Source organism: Anas platyrhynchos, chromosome 23, assembly GCF_047663525.1.
Source record: "Anas platyrhynchos isolate ZD024472 breed Pekin duck chromosome 23, IASCAAS_PekinDuck_T2T, whole genome shotgun sequence".
In the NCBI taxonomy this organism is placed as follows: domain Eukaryota; kingdom Metazoa; phylum Chordata; class Aves; order Anseriformes; family Anatidae; genus Anas; species Anas platyrhynchos.
Window position 1 is genome coordinate 557,008 of NC_092609.1, and position 24,689 is coordinate 581,696.

Genomic DNA, 24,689 nt, shown 5'->3' on the forward strand with positions numbered 1-24,689 from the left:
TGGGGGCTGCTGGGGTCCCGTGCACCATGCACAGCGTGCCCAGGAGCCGGCTCCCAGTGCTCCGGGGAGCTCGCACGTTTGCAGGGCAGACTGGCATAAAACATCTCCAAAACGTGACCTAGCAAGTCCGGTCACCTCAATGTACCTCCATGCCAGCCGTGTCACCTGCTTGGGGGAAAGGCTTTTGAAAAAAAATCCCTTCATACTCTCAAGGCAAGAGGGCAACGCACTCCTGTCAGAAGTATTATCAATTCTTTCTCTAGTTTGAGAAAAATCTCTACCGTGCTGCCTTCCTTGGTGCAATTACGTGCTGCTCTGCTGTGTGAATCACCTCTGGTGTTTTCAGTGCAACACAACGCTTCTCATGGGCACCCACTCGTTCCTTAAGTAGATTTCTGATTCACTTTAATGGGGAACAAAGCTAGAAAAGCAGTCTTACATCAAAAGCATCCTTTTGATGGAGGGGTGGGGAAAAAGATAGTTGCTAGGGTTCTAAACCTGGGCTTTAAAAATAGGCACGTTGATGTTTTTGTTTCTAATGGCACTCATTCCCATCCTACACATGAAACTCCCCTGTGCACAACAGCAGCATTTATGTCCTGCATTTTTCCTGATGCCATCACAACTGCCCAGCCCACGGCGTCTGCTTTTGTCCTGCGCAGTGGGAAAAGGAGAGGAGCGGGTAGGAGACAAGTCTGGGAAGGCAGCATTCGAGCCCTTTGCAGGCGTTTCTGCAGCAGCCTCCCCACATGCGCAGCCTCCCTCAGCCCAGCCTCGACTCCCATCCGCGCCGTCTGCAGATCTCAGCAGCCACCCCTGCAGCATTTGCCTGAGAAACTCTGCAGCAAGTTCATTTGCTTGTCTCGTTCCTTGAAGGTATCAGGATTACTGCTAGTCCTCGATTGTGCTAGTTTGTTAGTAAAAAAAATAATAATAAAAAAACGCACCACTTCTCCCAGGATTGCATCTACCCATCAACAAAACTGTGTTGGAAAATGGCGCAGCTCTCATGTGAAGCTCTCCAAACCTTTCTGTTTCTGTAGGATTGCTTCCCAGCTCCCAGCAACTGGGAAAAGTTTGCTCCCGTTGCACTTCTGCTGTTGTTTATGCCCCCAGCTGCAACCGGTCGCAGCAGGGGTTTCCTAGGCTGCTCTGGGAGGAAGTTATTTCACAGCCTCCTCCTCTGTTGTCTATTTATTCAAGGAGTCCTGAAAAAAGGAGATCCTGCTCCGCTCCTCGTCAACACAGCACAGACTGCAAATGGCCACGAGAAACATGCTCAGCCAGACTGCACTGGAAAATGTAATATTAAAAGGAAAAAACAGGCTTAAAGCAAGAGTTTTACTGGGACACTTACCTGTGGAAGTGCTCAAGCTGAGTACGATCTGGGGGATCTCACATCAGCAGGGACGGCATTTGCCCCCCTCAGGACTCACAACCCAAAATACACAACGCCAATGGACAGCCTGGAAAAGCAACTGGGATTTCCTTCTTTATTTAAAAACACGGGGCAAAAAAAGGGAGATCCATCTCCTGCAGCCAGCATTTACACGCGCGAGGCGGACGATGGGCACCACGGGCTGTGGAGCATCGCCCAGCGAGGGACCCCGGTCCCTAAGAGCACTTGGAGCACGCAGCCAGCACTGACCGATGGCTGAAACCATTTGGGAGTTTTCATATAAAACAGCAAACCCATTCCTCACTCCGCTCTTTCCATACAAGACTCCTTGAACCCGCACTCGCTACTAAAGCAGGGAAAACTCGGCACAAGCTTCATTTCCCAAAGGGCCCACACAGGACACGGGGCAGCCACCAGGGCAATGCATTCACCCCGACAGCAGTGCCAAGAGCCAAACCTACAGGACGTGGGGCACCGGTTTTAGGAATCGCTGCAGAGCCCCATCGAGGTCTGGCTGTGCTCCTGTCCGTGTTTCTGTCTGTCCTCGGGACAGGAGCAATTCCTGCAGGAGGGGGTCACCATCACGGATGGGGCCGGCTCTGAGCACGCTGCCTTTAGTCCCACGTCCACGTGCCACCGCCGAGGCCGTCGCGCTGTCCTGAAGACGGAGGGAGGGTGGGAATGAGAGACGGGGATGTCGCAACCACGCTGGAGCCACTGGTAGCTTCTCCTCCTGGATAATTAACCCTAATTGCGCAACGAGCTTCTGCTTTACCATCCCAGGCCCGAGGAAACTTTGCAATTATCAAGCAACAAAAATACTTGGTACTCTGTGTTTTTGAAGCCTTGCACAAAGTAACCATCGTCCCTGCGCATTCAATGTTCTCCAGAAATGAGGTCAGAGCGCTGATATCACTAAGTGCCGTAACTTTATGGTTGATAGTCTTACCAAATTATTAAAACATTTTCGGAAACAGAACATCTAACTAGCCAAAGAGCAAGTCAGCCTAGAGAAAAAAATTCAAACACTAGTGCAAATAAAGCAAAAAGGAACAGCGTAACCTAGATTTCTACAATTAAATAACAAATATTAACATTCTCCCAGTACCATTTGCATCGATTCCCACTCATTTTCATACTCTCAATTTTCTCCAGGATTTCCACACAAGCCCCCTGTGAGCCACCCTCGCCCACCGGGTTGGGGAGGCCCCGCTCGCCGCCTCACAGGCTCTATAAAGTGTACCTTCAGCTGCCCCTCGCGGCCTAGAGCAGACCGCAGGAAAGCAAAATAATGCCATCTGACAACGTACTGCTGGCAAGCCACGTGTTGGCCAACTGATTCTGTGAAAAACGAGAACGCCTCCACGTGCAGACCGCGCCTGCCCCAGGCACCACCGCTGCCTCCCCTTCCTGCCGCGGGCACGGAGGTGTGGGTGTGAGCACAAACCTCCCCAAAGCCACCACGCTCTGTGCAGAGCACGGCTGTGCAGGGCTGCTGTGAAGGGACAGGGGAGAAAACCTGCAGGGCACGGCCAAGCTACAGAATTCCCCTCTGGCCTCGTCTCCAACACCAGGGCTCGGCAGATGCCCAAACCTCACGGGGATGTGCAGCGAGGCAGGTGATAAAACCCTGCTCGATCCCAGGCTGCCTGAGCTGGGTTAGAGCACAGAGACCTGGAAAAGGCAGGGACAAATCAGAGGTTTTGCTTCTGGGGGGCACGTTAAGCAGATTTTGCAAAGCAGAGAACATGTAATGACAAAGAAATGGCAACGAGCACAGAGTGAAGGGAAGCCTTGCTAACTCCAGAGCCCTCCGTGCACTGCAGATATCAGGCAATCTCACTTCAATTTTCAATGTGCTATTTGTCACACCTCCTACATGAGCACATTTGGTTATGGAAATGGCTCGCGTTGCTTAAAAAGGTGCTGCTCATTTTCATTTCAAGGCGGGTAAGAGGCCAGTTGGACGAGTCTTCCGAGTTTCATTAAACACTCGGCTTTTGTTGCTTTTTCTTAAAAGTCCTTCACCACTCAGGCACGTCTCTTTGGTGCCTAACTGCACGCAGTGCAGAACTGGAGACATACCTGAGGACACTCCTGCCCCCGGTCGCTGCGGCCCCGGCAGCCTGCCCAGCAGCAGCTCGCAGCAAAAATCACTAAAACCTTGCAGAGGGCTTTGGGCAGGGAGTCTGCTGGAGCTTAGCAGTGGCGACAGATATAAAAAGAAGGAATGAAAAGCAAACAGATTTGCCAATACACCATTAGTCAAGCAGGGTAAAGAGCTGGTCTCCTGGAAAAATGTCATCAGCACTGGAAGCTGCAGCGCTTCCCCTGCTCCGGGCGCAGCTGCGTCATGGTGCAGCTCCCTGGCTGTGCCCGGGGAAGACTGAGCAGCACAAAAGGGGAGAAAAACATTTATCCAGAAACGAGAAAGGCCACCTCACTCCCCCCTTTCCTGCTTCTGAGCCCTCCTGCTGTTTCTTCCAGGGGTGTTTTTGGGGAGAAGTGATGCATTTGCTGCAGAGGACACCCCCCCACCACCAGCAGTGCGGAGCTGGCGCTTCCCACCCCGCACAGGAGGCAGGCAGTGCCCGGGGTGGAGGCAGCTTGCCAAAACCCCAAACTACCTCAGCCAGCCGCTGCCAGACCACAGCCCCCGGGCTCACCGAGACACAACCGAGGGGCGAGCAGGACGGGAGCCCCGCTTCTCCCCATGGAGCACAGGCACCAGGGAGCGCGTCTGGCCCAGCCCAGCGCCGCATGGAGGAGCAGCAGTGGAGGAAAGGAGCCAAATCTCATCCCAGCCGAGGCGATGGGGCAGGCGAGGTCCCAAGGGCTGGGCAGAAGTACCGAGGAGACCAGCTCGTCCAGCCCCACCAGCGGCCACGCGTCCCCAAGTCCCCGCGCCCTGCAGCCGCGGCGTGGCTCGGCGCCGTCAGACGTCGGAGGTCCGGATGCTTTCATCGTCCAGGTCGAAGGCGAAGGACTTCTCCTTCAGGTGCTGCGGCTCCGACCTGTGCCGCAGGCGCTGGCCCTGCGTGGCACCGACGTCGCGCTCGGTGAATGCCGGCACGAACACCGCGTCCCTCATCGGCACCGGCACCTCCGCCAGCGCCGGCTGCTTCCCCTCCGCCTGCGGCACCGGCGTCCACGGCTGCCAGGAGGAGGTCGAGGGGGCTTTGCAAAGTGCCTTCCTCTCCTCCGCCGGCTGCCTCTGCTGGGAAGGGGCCGGCTTGGTCATGGAGCAGGACCTCATGAAGGAGATTTCCTGCAGGGACAGATGCAGAGTGAGTGCCGGTTGGTTTTGTGTGTGAGCAGCTGCTGCGAGCAATTTGCAGAGCTCTGGGGACCAGAATTAGGCCCTCTGCACGCTCTGCAGAAAGGAAAGAAACGCTAAGCAAACCGCCAGCCTGAATTCAATGGCCCCTTGCCATCAGAAAGCTCCGAGAGCAGAGCAGGGCTCAGCCAGGGCCAGCCTGGAAGCTGAATCTCCCTTTTCAATCCTTTCCAAGGGACCGGCAAGCAAAGGCAGGGACAGCAGGGCAGGCACCTCACCTGGAAACGGGCTCACCGAGCATTTACACAGGCCCGAAGCAAGCATCTTGTGAGTTAACATGATCATTATTTGACACAAAACACAAATATGACCTACCCTGGGGCGGGTCTTCAGGGCCTGGACTGCCCCTGCGATGGCGCGGATCCAGCTGTGCATGTCCTCGGGGCTGTCCGCCTGCAAACCACAGCAGCCAGGAGTCAGCCCCTGTGCCTCTGCGAGCCTCCCAGCCCCACAGCACCAGGCACCACGGCCCCCAGCCCAGCTGCTGCTGGCTCCTGCTTGCTCAGAAGCGACCGCACCGCCCTGCCCTCGCCTGCAAAAAGCGTTGAAGGCGGGCAGCGGGGGCGGCCACATCTGCAGCACGCAGCACGTGCAGACACAGCCCCGCACGGCCGGGATGCTCATCGGATCGCCGCGTGCTCTTGTCTCTGCTTTTTCCTGCTCGCACAAGGAGCTGCTGTTATAAATAAGCCCCGGCGGAGAAGTGAAACCGCCCGGAGTCCTCCCCGCTGCCCGTGCCCTGAAGCCAGGCAGCCGTGTGCGAGCTCCTCCGCCGATGTTTGCTGGCTGAGGCTGCCGGGGAACATCCTGGTTAGAGGAGGGTGGCTTGCCTTGGCTGTCAGCACTGGAATTTACTGCCTAGCAAAGTAAACTCCAGGCCTGGCAGTGCCCTGGCTTGCTGACCGCCTCCGCCCATCCTCAGCTCAGGAACCAGCTCCCTTCGGCTGCCCTACCTGGATGTAGAAGGTCCTGGAGCTCGTTATGATTTCAAAGAGGTTGTCCCGCATCAGGAGGTCACTGGGAACAGCAAGAAAGAGACAGTCACTACCTAGAAATCACCATGGATAGCGAAACGCCAGAATGACCCTCACACCTACAGCGTGCTGGGGAAAAACACACCCAGGGGGAGCAATCTCATCAGGATTTTGGTAACAAGAGCCCAGCTCCCCGGGGACCACCTCCATCCACAAACATTTCAGCTCCTGCAGTTCAGCCTCTGTCCCCTCCCCAGACCCGGAATCCTCAGCCTCATTTTAAACTTGAATTCTTAAGAATAACTGATACAAAGCTGTAATTAATGAATTACATTTTTGCTCAAGCTAAAGAAGTTTGTTTTCATAGTTCATTTTCATTGCAAATCTTCAAGTTATTTGATTTTATCAGCGTTAGCTGCAATAAAATTGTTCCCAAGATGTTGTGTAGCCACCTGTGATAGTTAAAGGAATACGCCTGTACCCAGCTTTCAGCTGCTTTATGAACACCTTTGTTCTTCTGTCATATGATGCTATTTACTGAGCAGGGCCTCGTACTCCTTAATCTAGAGAGATAAGAGCTGTGCGAGCACGCCTCTGCCACAGAGATGACTATCAGCACGAGGAGGAGAACAGAGTGACAATATCCTGCATCCAGATTTCCCCAACCTGCCTGGGGAAGCTGAAGGAAGAGAAGTTTCTTAAGAGCAAACCAAAACCGGGATGTTTGAAGAATGTCTGGAGAAAGCAAGCTCGAGACACTTGGGAATAACGCAGGAATGAACGGCAGGACGGGGGGAGCCAAAGGACCCGCTGTCCTGAGAAGGGGTCTCCTGCTGACCCCATTCCAGCCAGGGGAGGGTTTCCAGGGCAGAATGGGAGAATTCAGGATTGGGAGGGGAAGGGGTGGGAGACGGGGACTCTGGATGCGACTCCAAGAAAAAAAAAAAAAAAAAAACAAGGAAAAGCAACACATCCAGAATGCTTTCTGCTGAGGCCCGTGTACTTCTCACTGCCCACCCCCAGGACCCTCTGGAGGGCTGCACAGTGCCGGGGGGGGGCAAACAGGAGGCGTTAGAGGGTTGTGAAACAGCAGCGAGCTGCAACGCGGGGTTACGGCAGGAGCAGGGCTCAGGAGGAAGCATTACCCAGACTTGACCAGGCACTCGTGGGTCTTGCACACGTCCTTCAGCAGGATCGAACGCAAGGGCTCCTTGTCCTGCGGAGACGAGAGGAGACCACGGTGGGCTGGGGCACCCCGCGGGGCTGCCGGTGCCGGGGTGTGCCTGCAAGCACCCCTGTCCCCAGGGCTCTGCTCCAGGAGCAGCCGGACACAGGCAGGGCTGGGGGCCACTCACCTGCTCACACTTGTAGTAACTGATGGAAAATTCATCGAGGACGAAGTACCGGCGCTTCCAGCTCTTCCTCTGGAAAACAGACAAGGAAGCCCCTGGGTGCTGGGCCCTGCGCTCTCCCTGTGCCAGGGACACGCTGGTGGCATCTGGAGCACCCCTGAGCCGGGGGAAGCAGCAGCCCAGCACTCCCCCCACAGGCCCCCAGCACTCCCCCCGCGGGCCCCCAGCACTCACCACGTTGCCCTGCTTCACGCAGTAGCCGCTCTTGATGGCGGGGGGCCCGGCGGACGGCTTGGTGGCCGAGACGGGGATGTAGCTCTGCGAGCGCCGCAGCAGCGGGTGGGCGGCCAGGTCGCTGCCCTCTGCCCCGTCCCCTCCGTTCTGAAAAGGAGAGCACGGTTACCCGGGGGGGCACGGAGAAAGCAGGGAGGGGAACTCCCCAATGGAAAGCTGGAGGGGAGGGCGACCCAGAGCGTGCCCTGAGCACAGCGCTGCATGCACAGGGAAAATTGCAGCGCCTGGACACGAGCACGGTAATGAACGAGAGGAGAGAGGGGTTTCTCTCATTGCATTTGGCTCGCAGACTGCTGCTGGTGTACAGCTCACCACGATGGTGCCCACGTGTTAAAAACAGTGTTAAGAGATTGGAGAGGCTACAAAAAAGCCCTAGGGGGGACTCGAGGGCTGAGGAAATCCCTTGCAGCAGGGGAGCTGAACTTCATCAGCCCGGCTTATCTCACACTGAGAAGCGACTCAGCTGCAACAGAGAGGTCCTGGGGGAAAGGCAAGGTACAGGAGCTCTTTCATCTGGCAGAGGCAGAACAAAAACCACCGGCTGGAAACTGGAGCCAGACAAACCCAAGTTAGAAGGCAGGGAGGCTTTCCAGCCAGAGAAAGCAATCCATCACGGGCATAAACTGCTCAGGAGAGCCATAAAGTCTCCACTCCACATTCTCACAGCCAAGCCAGCATTTCCCCGAAGGAAACCTCGATGTTTGGAGTTCGGGCAGAAAAACCCCACTGCCCCCAGCCCCGCTGCCCCCAGCCAGCATCGCTGTGCTCCCCGCGGCGCCGTCCCTCCCCCCCCCCGTGGCAGCGCGGAGGATGGCTCGAGATGAAACCTCTGTGCTCATCTCCTTCCCTCCTGCCCCTCCAACCCCTTCCTCCTGCTCTGAGGCTGAGGTTTGCGAATTGCCATAGCAGCCAGCCTTATATGGCACCCGCGCCTGAGCGAGCACCGCTGCGGTTAACCAGCGACCTGCCCCGCTCGGCTCCTTCCAGCACCTTCGGGGCAGCGTTTGGTTCCTCCAGGACAGAGGCGAGCAGCAGCTGGGCCGGCCCCAAGCTGCAGCCGGGCACCCCCAGACCTTTCCCTGGGTCGGCACCAGCCCCACTGAGCCGGGCAGCTCCGTGCCCAAACCACCACCCCGGGCAGACCCAGGGGCTGGGGCGATGCTGCTGCGGGTCTGGGGGTGCAGCAGGAGCAGGGGTCCCCCAGCAGTCACTGAGCAGCCCGGGGACGGCACCATCCATCCCAGGGCAGGACCAGGAAACCGTGAGCGTGCCCAGGAAGCAGGGAGAGTTGCCATCTCACCCCAGGGCAAGCAGCGAGAGCGCAGAAAATAGCCCAGCGGCTGACGCATCACCTCCAAAAAAAGCTCCTCTGTGAAAGAAAAGTCAGGCGAGGGCTGAGGATGGAGCTCGCTGCTCAGGGGCACTGGGAAGGGGTGGCCACGAGCCCCAGCCCCGTGCAGCCCCCACAGACAGGGAAGTGTGCGAAATCCCCACCAGCCCCTTGGCTGCTCCCATGGGGGCGGCAGAACGTGGTCCCCCTGCCCCAGGCACCTCGGGGCAGGATCTGGGCCAGGTGGTGCCGTGGGGTGCCCAGGGGCAGTGGGTGCCCCCCTCCTCCTCACCCCTCCCCATCTCTTCATAATTCAGAGCGAGACAAAGCAGAGGTGCTCAAGGTGCTAAGTGCAGCTATTTATACAGCGAGTGGGAAGGTTTGGCAGGCACTGAGCTGGTTTCCAGAAATGAAAATGCAAACCAGCCTCCCGGCAGCCCACAGCCAGAACCTGCCTCCCCCTGGACCCCGCATTGAGCACTGCTGCCCCTTCACCCCAAAACCTGCTCTGAAATCCCGACCCCAGAGCTCCAAATCCCGACCCCAGCTGCAGCCCACAGGCTCACAAGGAGCAGCCTCGCACCCCCGTGTGCTTCCTGCAGCTCTCATGGCTCCCCAGGGCCGCCACCAGCAGGACCGGGCACTGTCGGAGAGCAGCACGGCCCCGAGGCTCACCTGGTTGATGGAGATGGGGGTGTGCACCACCACGCCCCCGATGATCTCGGTTTTGTAGGCAACCTGAGGCTTCCTATCCTGCGCCTGCGGCACCGCCGGGGGCTTCGTGATCTCTGCGGGCGGGACGCCACCGCCCTTGGGTACCTGCAGGGCAAATCAGAGGCTGAAGGCCACGGGGCTGCTCCAGGCACCACCACATCGCATCATCCTCCCCGCCTGACCCCAGCAATGGCCCTTTAAGAAGAATAAAGGGAGGCGACACCCCAATTAAGGAGGGACACCCCAATTAAGGCGGGCGAGGCCGCACCCGGGCGGTTCTCAGGAGGATCCCAGACAGGCGGTGAGTAACTCGGCATCACCTCGCAGGGCTCTGCGCCCGGCCTCTGCAGCCCAGTGCATCTCCGGGACACTCGCTCCTTTAATTTTCCCCACTCAGAGCTTCCCAGCCGTGGGAAGAACGGCAGGCGGCCAAGCTGCCCCCCCAGCCAGCACTCTGCTTCTCTGCCAGCATTAACCGGGGGCTCTGGGCCACCCTCCTGCTCTCTGCAGGCAGCAGCAGCGGCTCAGCCCCGCAGCGGTGCTGGGGAGCCGCAGGAAGCGGTTTCGCCACGGGGACGTTGCGTATGGGCAGCAAGGAGAGGCAGGAACCGGGCAATGCGCCCAGGGCAAAGTCCCCGTGAGAAGCAGAAGCTGAACCTGGGTCTCGGCACTGGGAGGAGTGCCCCAACCACAGCCCCATCCTCCTGTCCCACGGGCATCACCCTGCACCGGGCACAAATGCCCCCAAGTCCGGGGTGCCCCCAGCCCTGCTCAGTGCACGGGGAGGAAGACGAGAGGCTGCCAGGGGTCTGAGCCCCAAAACTCTCCCCGCAGCCCCCTGTGCCTCTGGGGACTGACACCAAGCCTCAGAAGCCGTCGCAGCACAGCGCAGGCTGAGGAAAGCCGGGCACGAGGATAAATGTGGGCAGAGGGAGGGGGGCAGCCACGGTCTCCCACCCCGAGCCGCTGCTGGCAGGAGGGTGGGCACAGGCACAGCTCATCAGCTCGAGGCAGGAGCTGCAGCCCCGGGCACCCCGCTGCCAGTCCAGGGCTCAGTTCCCTGCCTCCCACCCGGCTGTGGAGGTTTTGTCTGTGGACACGGCCACCTGGGCCCATGAAGGGGGCAGGCGGCACAAGCCGGAGCCTGTGCAGTCAGTTTGTTGGCACCAGGTACGAGGCTGTCACATCTCATCTGCCCGCAGATAAAAAAAGAAAATCCCGGCCAGGCCCGGTCTTGCAGATGAGTTGCACACAGGGACTACAGCACAGCGCCACAGCGATTTTAAACAAAGAGTACAAGGAACAAAGGTTACTCGACAAGCCCAATCCTAAACTAGATTATCCATCGTGACTTCTCCTTGCATTTGATTTACAAGCTGTCACTGCAGGAGCTGGTAGCGTCCTGCCAGCATTAACCAGTGGCCGTGCTGATAACGCCGGGCACGCAAGGGCTGCGGTGCCCTGACGCTTCGGGGACGCCACGGGGACGGGGACGTCTCCAGCAGAGACGGGCACAGCAGGAGCGAGGGTGCAGCACGACGTACCGTGATCTTGCTGGCCCGGTTGAGGGCCTCCACCCAGTCCTGCAGGTCTTTCTGATCGCTGGCTTGCAGGAAGTAGCGCTGAGATAACGCATTGATAACTGCCAGAGAAGGGAAACAGAAGAGTCAGGGAACCCCGCTCGGTGCTCAGCGTTGTCAGAACAAACGAGTGTGTGCACGCAGACCCCAGCAGGGTCTGGGAACCTCCTTGGGGACGGGTCCCTCTGGCCCCGCAGCAACGCTGCCTGCTGCATGTGGGCCAGGGGAAGCTCTCGGGGACCTCTGCACTGCAGCACCGGCGATGTTTCGGGTTGCACAAGCTCTGGAGGAAGCAGCCACGGGCCCTGCTGTGCCACCAGAGCTGCCCCGGTGCTCCCCAGCCCCATCCTGGTGGGCTCCGCAGCACGGAGAAGGCAGAGCCCCTCGGGGAGCGCACCCGGGGGGGACACGCTGCGTGCTCCGGTCACTGTGTGGGGTCACAGCCCCCGTGGTAAGGCACTGCCCAGGCAACGCAGCTCCTCTGGGACAAGCGTGTGCCCGTGCTGCCGCTTCCCCCACGCCCCACTGCTGTCCCTGGGCTTACCGAAGCAGAAGGGAGTTTTCGGTTTCTGTTTCGGGGTGGCGATGCTGACCTGCGACAGAGCAGACAGAAAAAAAAATGCAGGATAACCATGAACGCTAACAACGTGCCCGAGAGGTGGAAGTTTCCATGCATGTGCACCAGACCACGGGCAAGCTGGCGCTCCCCAGGCACCGGCCGTGCCCCCGGTGCCCGCTTTGCTCGGCCAGCAGCCCCTGCTCCCCGCCGCCCAGGCAGGCTCTGCAGCAGCACCACTGCACGGGAAGCCTCCTGCCCCCAGCACCGCACAGCCCACGGGCGGGCAGCCCCGAGGGAAGGTCAGCACCAGCCCGGGCTTTCATCCCCCGCCAGCCCCCCGAGGCAGCGGCTGCACTGCGAAGAGCAGAAAGCTTTCAAGGGCCTTGGAAGTGCGCGTTCCTGCCGGACCAACATTGTCGCTCTTGTCAGCAATTAAGAAAATTGAAGGAAAATAGCAGTGGTTTCTCCCTAAAGAGCAGGAATCATTTATATAAGAATAATATTCCCCGGGGCTCCAAGCACAGCATTCATGGAGTATTTATTCTGACAGGCTTCCTCCTTCCGAGCCAGTCTATAATGCTTTAAATATGTTTTCTCAAGCAAAGCTCCATTTTTCTGGCGTATTTACAGCTGGTAGTTAGAGCCACGGGCATAACCCAGTCCTGCAGTTTGTGACCAAATGCCGTCCTGCAGCAATTTTCAAACAGACTAAAACCTATATAATTTATAAGTGCGGCTCTTTCTGAAATGGGGAAGGCTCAGCCTCCCAGCATTGCTTCATCTGAGCTTAATTTATAAATCATGATTCAGCAGGAACACGGAGATCTGTTCGATTCTCTCCTGGCTCCGATGCTGAGCGGGACCCGGCGCAGGGGCAGGACGCAGCTGCACAGAGCCGTGCCCGCAGCTCTGTGCCACCAGGCTGCGGGGCAGTTTTGGGGTTTTGCAGCGTTTTTGCCTGACAGCGAGAGGAACCACGGGGCCATCCCCGTTCCCATCTCCACGGCACCTCTTGCAGGGCTTGGGCACGTCCCCGGCCGGTGCAGGCTGCAGCGGGGCTCGGTGCCCCAGCCCCAGGCACCGCCAGCTCCACTGATGCCGTGCTCCCATCCGGCCCCGGCCCCCGGCCCCTTCCTCACCGCAGAGCGGTTCCTCTTCCTCCCACGCCCCCGAGGCACGCAGCGGGGATGGGGACGGGGCAGGATCGCACCTCTCCTGGGAGCACTGCGGGGTAGGGGGACGGCACAGGGCACCCCCGCCCCCCTGCCCTTACCTTGGAGATGTAGGTCAGCTGCAGAGATCCAACAGCACCCGCACCGATGGCCAGGTTCTGCAAAAAACAAAACGAGCAACGGGAGTGAAACGAGAGGGAGAAGGCAAGGGGCAAGCCAAGCTCCCCCAGCCCTGGGGAGATGCTCACCGGGGGGCAGGTGCCTGCCCAGCCACTGACAGCACCGGGAGGCTCATCCCAGAGCTCAGCCTTGGCTCTTTCTCATTTGAGCTTGACAGCAGGCACCGGGGAGCCCCCAGAGACAGCAGGCGTTGCACCAGGCAGGGACCTGGCTGCACCGAGCACCGAGGACATTTGCCCTGTGACACCGCTCCAAGATGAGGAGTGTTTCCTAGGAGCTTTCATCCGTCCTGTTTTCGCTGCCTTTACACCAAGACACGAACTGCAGGGGCCGTGCGGGCTCCTGCAAGGTGCAACCCATGGCAGCCCCCAGCCCATGGCTGGTGGGGCCGGGCAGAGGAAGGAGACGCTGCTGCAGCTTGGGGCTGCTCGTGCAGCCCAGCACGTGCACATAGGAGCTCCGGGTTTATTTTCCTTGGATGCGACATCCAAAGAGATGCAGAGTTCAGGACTGCTGGTGACCCAGGCTGGTAACAGATGTAATCCCACTGCGCTGCTGCTTCCTCAGAAAGCCCAGCGCAGGAACCAGCCCGGGCTACTTGGGAATGACAGATTGCTTCCAGATGGGGCCAGGCTCAGCACCGCCGCGGCTCCACCAGCCAGCAGCTTCACCCCGAGCAGGGAAAAACCCAAAGCTTCCCTGCAGACTGCACCAGGCTTTGGATGAGGCGGCAGGAGTGGAAAATTCAACCCCAGGCTTGGAAAACAAAACGAGCCCAAGCAATAGATGGGGGGAAAAGCCCTACCCCTGCGCTTCGTGCTGCTGTCAGGCAGAAAGCATTTCCCTCAATTAAACCGCAGCGGAACAGGCACAAACGTGACACGCTGCTGTCCCCGGCACCACGCGTGCCCTCACCGGCCTGCTCACTTTTTATATTTTTATATCCCACTTTTTTGTGTGTGGAGAAGGCCTCCTTTCTACATCACTGACTACACCATGCAGAATCCGTGCCGGGGGGGGTCGCCATTGGAGAGAGACCAGGCTCGTGGCTGGCAGCGTGGCACAGTGAGGGGACCCCCGTGCCGGGCAGCTGCAGGGAGGGACCCAGCGAGAGCGCGGAGCCCTACCTGCGGGTTGTCCATGTACCACAGCAGGCAGTTGGCCTGGGTGTCCAGGATGAAATACCTCCGCAGAAACTTGCCGCAGGTCTCATTTTCCTCGATGTCCAGGAACCCGCAGATACGGTTCTGTCGGTCCAGGTACGGCATGCCGGGCTCCTTCTGGCATCACCCTGCAGAGGGACAGGGCAGGGGAGAGGTGGGTGCTCTGCTCATGCCCCGCTCCCCACCTCCGTTAGCTTCAACCCCTCCTGGGTGAGGGCCCAGCCCCCAGCTCGCAGCACAAAGATGCCAAAAGGGAGAGGGAAAAGAGAATCTGCCGGGACTGATCCAAACGGGTATGCCGGCTGCCCCCTCAGTGAGGAATGAGGCCTTGCAGAGATGTGCTCACCACCCCAGTGAGGGATGCTGGAAGGGCGCAGGAGCCTGCACAAGGCTCCTGAGAGCAGCCGGGGAATCCACTCCTCATCCCGTCCCCCTGCGGCGCATCCCACGGCCACCGGAGCTTCCTGCAGCTCCCATTTCTCAAGCTGTCCCCAGCTCCCAGCCAAACTTCTGCTGCCTCTCCCAGGCCTCCAAAGCACACAGCCCAACACAGTCAAAGCAAAATGAAACTGTCCCTCCGTGCAGTCACGCTGTGGGGAAGCTGCCAGACGAACACAGAAGTCATCCAGCACGCTTCTGTGGCAAGGAGGGGGTGCCAGCCTGACGGCCCCGGGTGCAGGCAAGAGCTGGGCAAAACAGAGCAGCGAGCAAGGACCGAAATAGCTCAGCAGAGGAACTGCAGGAGGCTGGACACCAGGGTGCCTGCAGGAACCACAGATGGACTCGATCACCGCACGCAGCTGAACAAAAGCTCGCTGGCCCTGCTGCACGGCTCCGGGCGTGCTCGGCACAGTGTGGCTCTCCCCAGGCTCTGCAGCCAGCGCCAGCAGCGTCCGCAGGGCAGGGATGGACCACACCGAGGGGCAGCCCCGTGCCCCAGCATGGCCCCTCCAGACGGGGCAGAGCAGCCACAAAGGTCCCCGGGCAACGCAAGGCCCCCGGGAACTGCCAACAAAAAATAACCCCGCGGCAGGCTGCGCGCTAGAGAGAGCCCGAGCACACTCCCAGGAAATGGAAAACAATCTGCAACTCCAGCAGAAAATGTGTGCAGCCAGGATGCGGAGTCAGCAGGGAAAACAATGACCAATGTCCACGGGGCGCAGCCGTGTCACCGGGGCTGCTCAGGGCACAAACCCTCTGCAGCGCTGCTCCTCAGCTCGAGGCACAGCCCAGCGCCTGCCACACGGGCAGCACGGGGCCAGGGTGCGTGCGAACGGACTCTGCTCTTGTCTCCTGCGGGAGTTAGACGTGGGCGAGACCCAGCATCGCTCTCGGTCACCCCACGGGAGCAGCAGCCACTTTGACTCAGCAGCAGCGGGTGCGCGTTGCCACCGCTCACATCTGCAGCACCCACCCGCTGCGCACCACAGCTGCGGGGAGGGGAGCCCGGTGGCACCTCGTGCCACTCTGCTGCCCATAGGACCAGGTCGCTGTCACTTCCAGCCCTGCAGCAGGAGCAGGACCAGCACGGAGACCCACGGGCTGGCCAGGCACGGGCTGCAGCTCGGGCAGAGCCCCCAGCCCCGGTGACGGGGGACGGAGGCAGTGGTTACCGAGAGGATGCGCGCTGAGCTTGGTGCGGTTTGTCCGGTAGAAAAGGAGGTGACTCGTGCAGGTGGCAGAAGAGGAGGCTGCACAAATAAAAGATGTCATGCAGAAAAGGAGGAAATACTATTTTTGAGCTGAGTAGCTGCAGTGGAGCGGGGCCCGGAGTGGCAAGTGTTGTGCAAGAGCTGCGGTGCAGCTGCAGAGGTAGAGGTGGCAGCGCACGAGGCAACCTGGCGTCAGCGCCTCGGCGTCACGTCAGCGCTCCAGAGATGGGTATCGAGGCTGTGTGCGGGGGGAAGCTGCCCTGCTGCAGCAGAAAGGATTGCTTCAAAACAACACGGTGGGCTGATGCAAAGGTTATGTGGGCACTTCACATTTCGCTGCTTTTTTGTGGGTTTATTTTTGTGGGGTGGGGGAACGCACATAAAACAGACTCCCAGCCGACTTCAACCGTGCTAATACGTTCAGACCAGGCTTCTTTAATCGCCTCCTGCTGCTAACAAAAATCCAGAGGTTTCTGCTTATGAAATGGAAGAGAAAGGTGTGAGGTGGGGCGCAGCACCACCTGGCTCTGGCAGGCAGCTCAGGGGCGAGTCCCCAGCTCCTCGTGGCTGCGGTGCCGGACCCCCGGGATCCCTCCCGCGGTTCCTTATCTCCCCCCTCGCCATCCTGGATTAGCAGGGGCTCGATGAAAGCACGCAAAGCAGCTCAATTCTTCCGTGCAAGCTGACCTCAGATTGCACTTGGATATGCAAAAATCATCGGGCAGAGGAGATAACGATCGCTCCAAACTCTGCCTTCCGGACTGCGCTGCTCTCAGCGAGCAGGAATCTTCCCCATCCCTCCTCCGGGGCCGTGCCGCTCCCTGGCTGCTCCCAGCCCCTCGCAGCACACGGGCAGCCTGGCTCCTTGTGGCCGCTGGGAATTCCATTTTCCCATAGGAAAATGACAAAAGTAGCAGCTCCAGCTCTGCCAGGATGTGGGTATTTGGTCCTCCTGCTCGGGAACTCCACAAGGGCCAGAAAAAGCTCACTTTACACTAATGTTTACTATTTACACAGCGCTTTATAAACTCAGAGTCATAAATATTTGTATGCAGGACCCAAACTTGCCTTTGCCATAGGAAGGACACAAGACTAGATCTGGGGGGGGGAGAGTAGGAGGGATTGAGCAGAGAATCAGAAAATGATCACTGTGTAGGAGTGCTAACGAGCCCTGCAGCCCTCACGGGAGGAGGTGCACGAGTTTCAGATGAGACCCCTGATGGAAACCTGGGCACTCAAAGCTACGATTTACCACGATGCCAGGGCCTTATTTGTGCAGGCTAACCTGCTGTCCAGCCACAGCCCAGAGACCCTCCCAAGCACTGCACTGACCCAGGCTCTCAGCTTCTCGTTCCTGGATGCAAACCAAGAACTGATGCCATTGCACAGAGCGGCACAGCGAGGGCTTCCAGGGCTCTCCCCAGCCTCAGAGCTGACTGGCTCACCAGCACTGCCCAAGCCCTGGTGCCCCACCAAAAGGTACAGCCAGCCCTTCTCAAGCTCGGTTGATGGGATGACAAGAGCAATCGAGCTACAGAGATTTGCAGCAAAACGAGGAGCCAAACCCCCTCCCCTTGTATTGCGAGGTGGAGGCACGCCGCTGCCTTTGCCCCTAGGCGGGCGGGGAGCCGTCCTGATATGCAAACCCTGTTATGTGGCTCCTGTTGGCTCCACGGCCTCACGTGCGGCTGCAGTGCCAGACTTTCCAGGAAGCACCCCCAGGACGCCAGCACCGCCCCACCACGGCTGCCTGTGCCCTTTTGTACCCCGCTCTCAGGGCGCAGCTCCAGCCACGGCAGCGCTGCCCGCGGAAACCTGGCAGCAGGGAGGCGCCTGCAGACCTGCAGCCCTGAGCACCTCGGAGGTGCAGGCAAATCCTCGGCACCCCGCTCTGCAACGCAGCCCGTTGTGCCTGCAGACGGTCACAGCATCCTCCTCCTCCTCTCCCCGCCCGCCTGTCCAAGCTGCCCCGGTGCCACTCTGGGTGTGGGACCAGCGCCCGTGCGTGCAGGGCTGAGGCGCGGCGGTGGCTGCGCCACTTCCTTCTACCTGCCCTGCAGAGCAGTTCCCAGAGCTTGCCCCATCGACGTCTGTCTGGTGGCAGGCACACAAGGCAGAGACGGCGCAGGAACAGCCCAGCGACTCCCTCCTGCTCCATCCAGACGTGCCTTAATGAAATCATGAACCTGTTGAAAGCAGGCTGGGAGCAGCGAGGGTTCGCTTCGCCGTTTCCCCACGCAGCCTGGGGAGCACACTTTAAATAACCGCGGATCCGATCCTCTCCGCGCTTCTGCTGCCCAATCCTTGCAGCACAGCCCCACAGCAGGGACCGCTGCGTTCAGCACCCCCAAAGCTCCCCGCAGGGCCCCAAAACCGCGAGGCGCCGCGCCAGGAGCAGCCCCCGCTGCCCCCTGCCCACAGCCCCCGGAGCCTTGGGGTGCGGGACCGCGCCGCGACCCCCCCGGCAGCAGCGAGGCCGCCCCCAGCGCATGGGGCCGATGCCGCCAGCCCCGCGGGGGGAGCTTCTGCAGCGCCCCCCCCGCCGACGGCCCGGACCCGCGGGGGAGTCCCCGGGACAGCGCCGACCCCCGGGGAAGGCGCCCGCCCGCCCGCACCCGGGCACCGCCAGCCCCGACCCCGCTCCCGGGAAGCCCCCTCGGGGGGCAGGGGGGGCTCTGCCGGGCAGCCCCAGCCGGCAGCGACGGGATGCGAGGGGGGGGACCCCGGGATGCTGCGGGTCCCCGCGCTGCCCCCTCCCCATCCCCGCCCGGACCGGAGGGGCTGCAGGGGGGGCGCTGCCCCCGGGCACGACGGCGGCGGCCCCGCGACCCCCCCACGGCCCCGCGAGGCGCTGCCCCCCCCCGCCGGGCCCCGCACTCACCCCGCGGCGTTCCTGGGCTGCGCCCCCCGCGCATGGCCGGGCCGGGGGCTGCGGGCTGCGCGCACGCCGAGGCGCGGAGGAGGGCCGGGCGGCGGAGGGGGTGTGCCCGCGGCTCCGCCGTCGCTTTTTTCCGGGTTAATTACGCCTCCCATTAGCAAACCCGGCCCCGGATGTGAGTGCGGGGCGGCGGGCGCCCCGGGGGCCGTGGGGGGGCCGCCCCGGCACCCATCCCGCACCTGCGGCGGCTGCGGAGGGCTCAGCCCCTGCCCCTGCCCCGACGGCCCCCTCCCGGCACCACCCCCCCGAGCCGGCGCCCCTCCGACCCCCCCCATCCCTGCGGCTCCGCGGGCGAGAGCCCGGCCCCCCCCCGACCCCCACCTCCCCCGGCCAGAGCCGCGACCCCAGCCCCAGGGGCAGCGTCTGTGCCGCCAGCTCGGGCGCTCAGGATAACGGGCGGGTCCCGGGCTGAGAGCGCTTTTAGGGGCAGGCACCCCCGGGGGGTCCCGTCCTCAGGTCAGGCCTCAACCCGACAAAGTCCCGGGGCTTCCAAACCCCGCGGGGCACCGCGACTGCTGTGCAAAACCCCTCCCACGACCCCCGAGGGCAAAGGCTGTTGTCAGCCCCTGCAAGCACAGCCTGCGTCTCCGAAGGGGATCTTCCCCCAATTCCCCGTCAGACCCGACTGCCCCCCCGGGTTTGTTTAGGTCGAAGCATGCCTGCAAATGGAAGTTCCTCGCGTGCTTTCACAGCCATCCGAAAACGCAGCCAGATTTCTGTCTGCGCACACGCAGCCCACACAAAGCCACCGTGGCACCAGCAGCACGGCTGCTGGGAGGGAGCGAGCACCCGGAGGGGTCGGTGCGTCGCCCTCGTGGGTGTGGAGGGTGCCCAAACCGCAGAGCTCCGCTCCCAAAAACACTCTGGGCGCCCTTGCAGCAGGTGAGGTCTCCGGCAAGCCAGCAGTGAAATCTGCGAAGTTACCCATGTGTTACAGCATCTAACACAGCCCCGCGGTTCTCCCTCACCCAGGAAAAGTTGCAAAAACGAAGCCTGGAGTTAATAACTGATGTTTTGAGACAACAGCACTGAGAACAGCGTGAGTCACCGCTCCGCTTTGGGATGAAGTCTCAGGGTCGCTGCCTGGAGGGAGGCTGCTCCTCGCATTGAGCAGGGGGCAGCCGATCATAAAGGGCCTGCAGGTGCTGCCTGGTCACCCAGAAAACCTCACAGCTGCATCAGTCTGGCACTTGTTAGTCACTTGCCGAGCCTGTCACTCGCTCAGGAGGCTGGGGCTGAATTAGCACAAACTCAGCAGCGCTCCCACACCCAGGGGCAGCTCTGCAGAGCCCCTGCCCGGACACAGGCAGCAGCAGGACTTGCTTCTGGGCAGTGCAAATAACCCTGGTCTGCAGCTCCACGCACCTCGCTGTGATGCATCTGGGGCATTCTTGCCTTTGCATATTTTAAAGCAAGACTTGAGTCTGAAGATTCGGTGTCAGGCATTAGATTTTTTTTTTCCTCTCCAAGAGCAATTGCAGAGTTCAGAGCTTGTTGTGTGAAGTGTTGTTAAGTAAACACATTGCCTCAACCCCGAGCATTTCCTATGGCCTGGGTCATTTTTAGAACAAAGTTTTTTTTTTTTTCCCCTTCCATGTTACAGAAGATTGCCCAAATGCTGTTACTGAAACCATGTGTGTTCATTTCTGTGTGACTGCGCTGTGCCCGTGTCACCGCCTCGAGCGGCTGAAACCACAGTCTGTCACGGCCCAGGGCCGCCTCTCAGCCCGTGCAGAGGCAGCGCTGCAGCACAGCAGGCGGGGGCCGGGGGCAGCTGGACTTGAAGCATGTGCTTGAGCACGGCCTTGAACGGGGACGAGCTGCCCAGCTCGGGTTCCAGTTCCTGCAAAAGCCTGGCCTGGGAGAGAGGCCGCCAGAGCTCACCAGGGTGGATTTGGGGAGCAGGAAGCCCATGCTGCATGGTCAGGACAGTGTGGGCTCCCACCACATGGGAGGCGCCCCGGAAAGCCCCTGCTTTCTCTGGCCGATGCTGTTGCTGCATCTGGCCCTGAAGCACTTTCTCCCCACGCGAGCGAAACCGACGCCGGTGCTGGGCCGGTGCTGCACGCAGCGCGCCTCGCTCAGACAGTGCAAGCGGTGCTTTCCCAGCACTTCGGGCAGGAGGCGATTTTCCCAAGAAACTTCATCCTGGGCTGCTCTGACCGGCTGCTTCCCCCTCCTGCCTCCATCCAAAGCGCAGCACCCAGCCCAATTCAATGCTCGGTGCAGCTCCCCTCGCCGTTGCAGGCTGACCGCAGCCACGTGCCCGAGGAGCAGCCGGCCCTCCCCGCGCTCATCCACCCCCCCCCCACTCTTGCCCCACGGGGGACAGTGCGGCCACACACCCTGCTGGGAGCCGCAGCCCCAAACACATCACTTATTACATCAGGAGGAAAGAACTGATGACCTCCCTGCACATCTGCAGCTGCCAGCACTCGCAGGGAGCTGCCGGCAGGGCCGTGCGTAACCACAAGCCAATACGCGCAGGGGGGCTCCAGCAGAGCAGGATTTGGGCATTGCTCCTCGTGGACCTCTCAAGGGAAGGATCTGCTGGCACGCTCTTCCTCGTGCTGCCCAGCTGCCCGCACAGACGCTGCAGCCCCTCACACCCAGCCTTGCCCAGCTGCAAATGCCGGCATGTGCAGTCTGAACGCACCCAGCGCTCGCTGCAGGGCTTCTGAGGGTGTTATGAGAAAGGAACCAAAACCTGAAGCATGAAAACCACCAGTTATGGAAAGGAAGGCCACAACAACTGGGTTATACTTAGATTCAAAAAGAAGAAAAGTGGGGGGGAAGAGCAACCCTGCTGCCTCAGAGCAGGGCTGGTCTCTGTGCCGGGCAAGGTTCGGGGCCAAGCCCAGGCACGCTCAGCTCTCAGCCCTGGATGCCCACCAGCCCGCTGCCCGCTCACCCACTTCCACCCACGTTGTGCCTGCGTTACAACATGCACAGAGGGGCACAGGCACACTGAAATGTGAGCGCAGCGTGGTGGAGGCACGCTCAGAGCTTCAGCGCCGGGATTTCAGCGCAGCCTCACCCATAACCCTCATCCGCCCCGTGCCTGTCCTCTCCTCCCCACTGCTCGCTGCCTCTCTGGAAAGACCAGTTCCTGGCCGCTGCCTCCAGTCTGCCGCTGGTTGTGCTGGTGGGGAGCTCCCCGAGCAGCCAGGCGGCCCTGCAGGCTCAGGGCATCCCTCCCAGGGGCTGCACTTTTGGGGGGCTGCGCTTTGTTGGCACGGTGTGGGCTGGGAGCGGCGATCCCCTCTGGAGCTCCCCCAGCCTCGTCCTGCCAGCTGCGGCGTCCCCCCATCCCTGCCCGCCCTGCAGAGACTAAACTGTTCCACGGGGTATTTTTATACCAGGGCATCTTCTGCAGACCTTGTGACTCGCATCAGCGCCTGGATCTGCAGCAGCTCCGTTTCCCTGGGCCGTCACATGGCAGCCGGTCACGCTGCTGCTCTTCCTTTATCTGGGGGAGCCCTCAGCGCTCCTGATGCTTTCAATACATTTTGCTGCTGCAGCCTCTCCGGGGGTGCGAGCAGCCCCCAGACCTCACAGGAGACCCTCCCCGGTAGCAGCGAGGGCCAGCAGGGCTCTGCCCCACCAGAGGTCCCCACACCTCCCCAGCCCCCAGGGGAAAGCATCCCTTGTGCTTTTGGAGGCCGTGGGCAGGAGCAGGGCCCCGTGGTGCTGCTGGGACACCCCCCAGCCCACAGCAAGAGCGTGGCCCCGAGCATCACCCGAACAGGGCTCGGCATCCCTGCTCTCCGGGATTTCTGACCCTCTTACCCTGCAAAATTCGCCGGGTGGGTTCAGGGGCGTCCTGCAGCAGTGAGTTCCACAGCTGGATCCGAGCACGCCACATTATTTCTCCTCTTCTGTTTGAACTTGCCCTTTTTGGTTTCAGTACCTGTTCCCTTTTTTCTCACATTATGACTAAGGGAAACTCCCCGCAGACTGTGCTGGAGCAGTGGCAGTGCTTTCAGTCAGCAGTTTGCTGTCTCGCCCTGCATCGCATTTCTTGTGGCCACGTTCCCACTGCCCACTCTGCACTCCCAGACATCCCGGGCTCTCCTCCCTTCTCTTTCCTCCTCGTTCTCGTTCCTCACTTCTAACCCTCCCTTCCACAAGGCAAAGCAGCACCAAGTACTCCGGGGCTCCTTTCCAGCAGCACCAGGAGCTGGGCAGACACCAGCCACGGGACCAGCCCCACGTCCACGCTGCCCTCTGAGGGCTACGGGGCCGGGAGGATTAACCTGGGAGCTCACAACCCCAACAAGCCCCAAGCACGAGACAGCCCCAAACCACTGCTTGCTGTCAAGGGCTGAGCAGCACAGAGGAGAGGAGGTTCTCCAAACCTGGCTGAGGCTCCGTGGACTTTCCCACAGATGCTATCAGCCACCACAGCACAGCACTGGTGCTTGCTTGGCTCAGCACAGGCACTTTCACATTCATAAGCATCAGACAACGAAAATAACAAGAAAAGTGGTTTGCTGCCTGGCACCGGATCCCACAGCATCCACCAGCGAGCCTCAGGAGCTTTCTCCTGACTAAGATCCAGCTGAGCGTCCCATGAAGCTGCTCGGGGCTGGAGCTCCCCAGCATCCCACAGCCCCCAGCTGCACCTCACCCCCTCCTTACCTCAGCCAGGCACTGCTTTTCTTCTCTTTAGACTACAAAATCTGCTGAGCCAAGCTGTGCCTTCATCAGAGCAGCCCAAAGGGGGCCCTGGCTGCAGGAGGACCTCTCCTTATAACCACAATCTGGCAGGTGGTAACAACAGGCACCTGCAGGACACACCTCCTGCTGAGGGTTCAAAGGGAAAGCCTGGTGGAAAGAGGAAAAGCGAGATCTCCCAGAGGTGGTGGTGACAGTCAGGGCCCGAATTAGTCACCAGGACGTTTAATCTCTCTGTGACTGCAGACACAGGCAGTGCTGCTCCTCTGGGACCAGCTCACCCCACCGTGCAGCATCCCGGGCTGGGGAAGGGGATGGAGACGGGGATGGGGACAGGTGCTACCAGGGATGGTTCCCTCTGGTCAGGCAGTGCAAAGAGCTTCACAGAACAGCCTCAGACGATATTTCACACCAAACATACCCACAGTCTATCCAGGCCTGTAGTCTCTGTGGCCCCAGGAAGAAAGAAACTGCTCCTGCAGCTGACACAGGAACCCCAAATCATCCCACCGAGGTGCTGGGGGCTCACGGCGTGCAGGAGCGGGGCTGTGCCCAGGGCTGTGCCGTGCCCAGGGCTGTGCCGTGCCCAGGGCTGTGCCCCGCGCTGCTCGGCAGGGCTGACAAAGCCTTCCCACGGCAGACACGCTTGGATGAGCTCGCATTCAAATAGGAGCCCCAGGAAGCCAAATCAGTTCGGCTGGGGCCATTATCTCTCTAGGTTAGGGGTTTCCTGTGAATGAGACGCAGAATGAACTTGCTTTCCAGCTGCAGCGTTTATTTGCCCGGCGGGCAGCCTGGCCTCTCCCGCACTCCTAGCCCCGACTCTACGCACCGCGCTCCTGGCTCACAGCACCTACACTACTGCGGCGAGTGGATGTGCTCGGCCACCCACCCGCGGCCCCGCCGCCGTCACAGCCAGGCCAGGAGCAGCTTCCCCGCCAGCGCCACGGCCAGCAGGCTGGGTGGGTGCAGCGGTGTGGCCCCGCCGCCGTTCCTCGAGCCCCGCGGCCCGTTGCAGTCGTCGCTGAAGCAGCATTGCAGCGTGGCCCCGCCGGAGCCACCGCGCCGCGCCTGGTCGCAGAAGGACTTGTAGGAGCAGGACTTAATGACGCTGTCTGCAAGGGAAGGCAGATCACAGGGGGTTAGGTGATCCCAGGGGCTTTATTCCGAGCCTGCTGAGCTGAGAGGGGGCAGAGGGAAAGCAGAGGAGCATCCCAGCACGTTATGCTGCAGATCTGGAATAAAAGGGGCTCGTCCTACACACGGGACTGCTGGAGAGCCGAGCAGTGGTCTGGTGGCCGAGGGATGTCCTCGTGGTCACACCGCTCTAGGCCACCGCAGAGCACATTGCTGTGGAAGGAGCGACCA

At 60.6% G+C, this 24,689-nt stretch overlaps 1 protein-coding gene across 4 annotated transcripts; it reads right to left on the minus strand.

Annotated features, from left to right (window-relative positions):
• Positions 1-1,467: 1,467 nt before the first annotated feature.
• Positions 1,468-23,413, minus strand: PLEKHA2 (pleckstrin homology domain containing A2). 4 transcript variants are annotated; one of them, XM_072027276.1, is made up of 12 exons: positions 23,286-23,413; positions 14,019-14,182; positions 12,813-12,869; positions 11,525-11,573; positions 10,945-11,042; positions 9,362-9,505; positions 7,297-7,443; positions 7,066-7,134; positions 6,856-6,926; positions 5,690-5,753; positions 5,052-5,129; positions 1,468-4,667 (listed from the first exon to the last, which is right to left on the minus strand). In XM_072027276.1, the coding sequence occupies exons 2-12, from the start codon at positions 14,157-14,159 to the stop codon at positions 4,335-4,337; spliced, it is 1,251 nt and encodes a 416-aa protein (XP_071883377.1). In that variant the 5' UTR covers positions 14,160-14,182; positions 23,286-23,413; the 3' UTR covers positions 1,468-4,334. The 4 variants fall into 4 exon arrangements, with proteins under 4 accessions (XP_071883377.1, XP_027299397.3, XP_027299396.3 ...); XM_027443596.3 differs by lacking the exon at positions 23,286-23,413 and adding an exon at positions 22,434-22,566; XM_027443595.3 differs by lacking the exon at positions 23,286-23,413 and adding an exon at positions 18,588-18,746.
• Between the last annotated feature and the right edge of the window lie 1,276 nt (positions 23,414-24,689).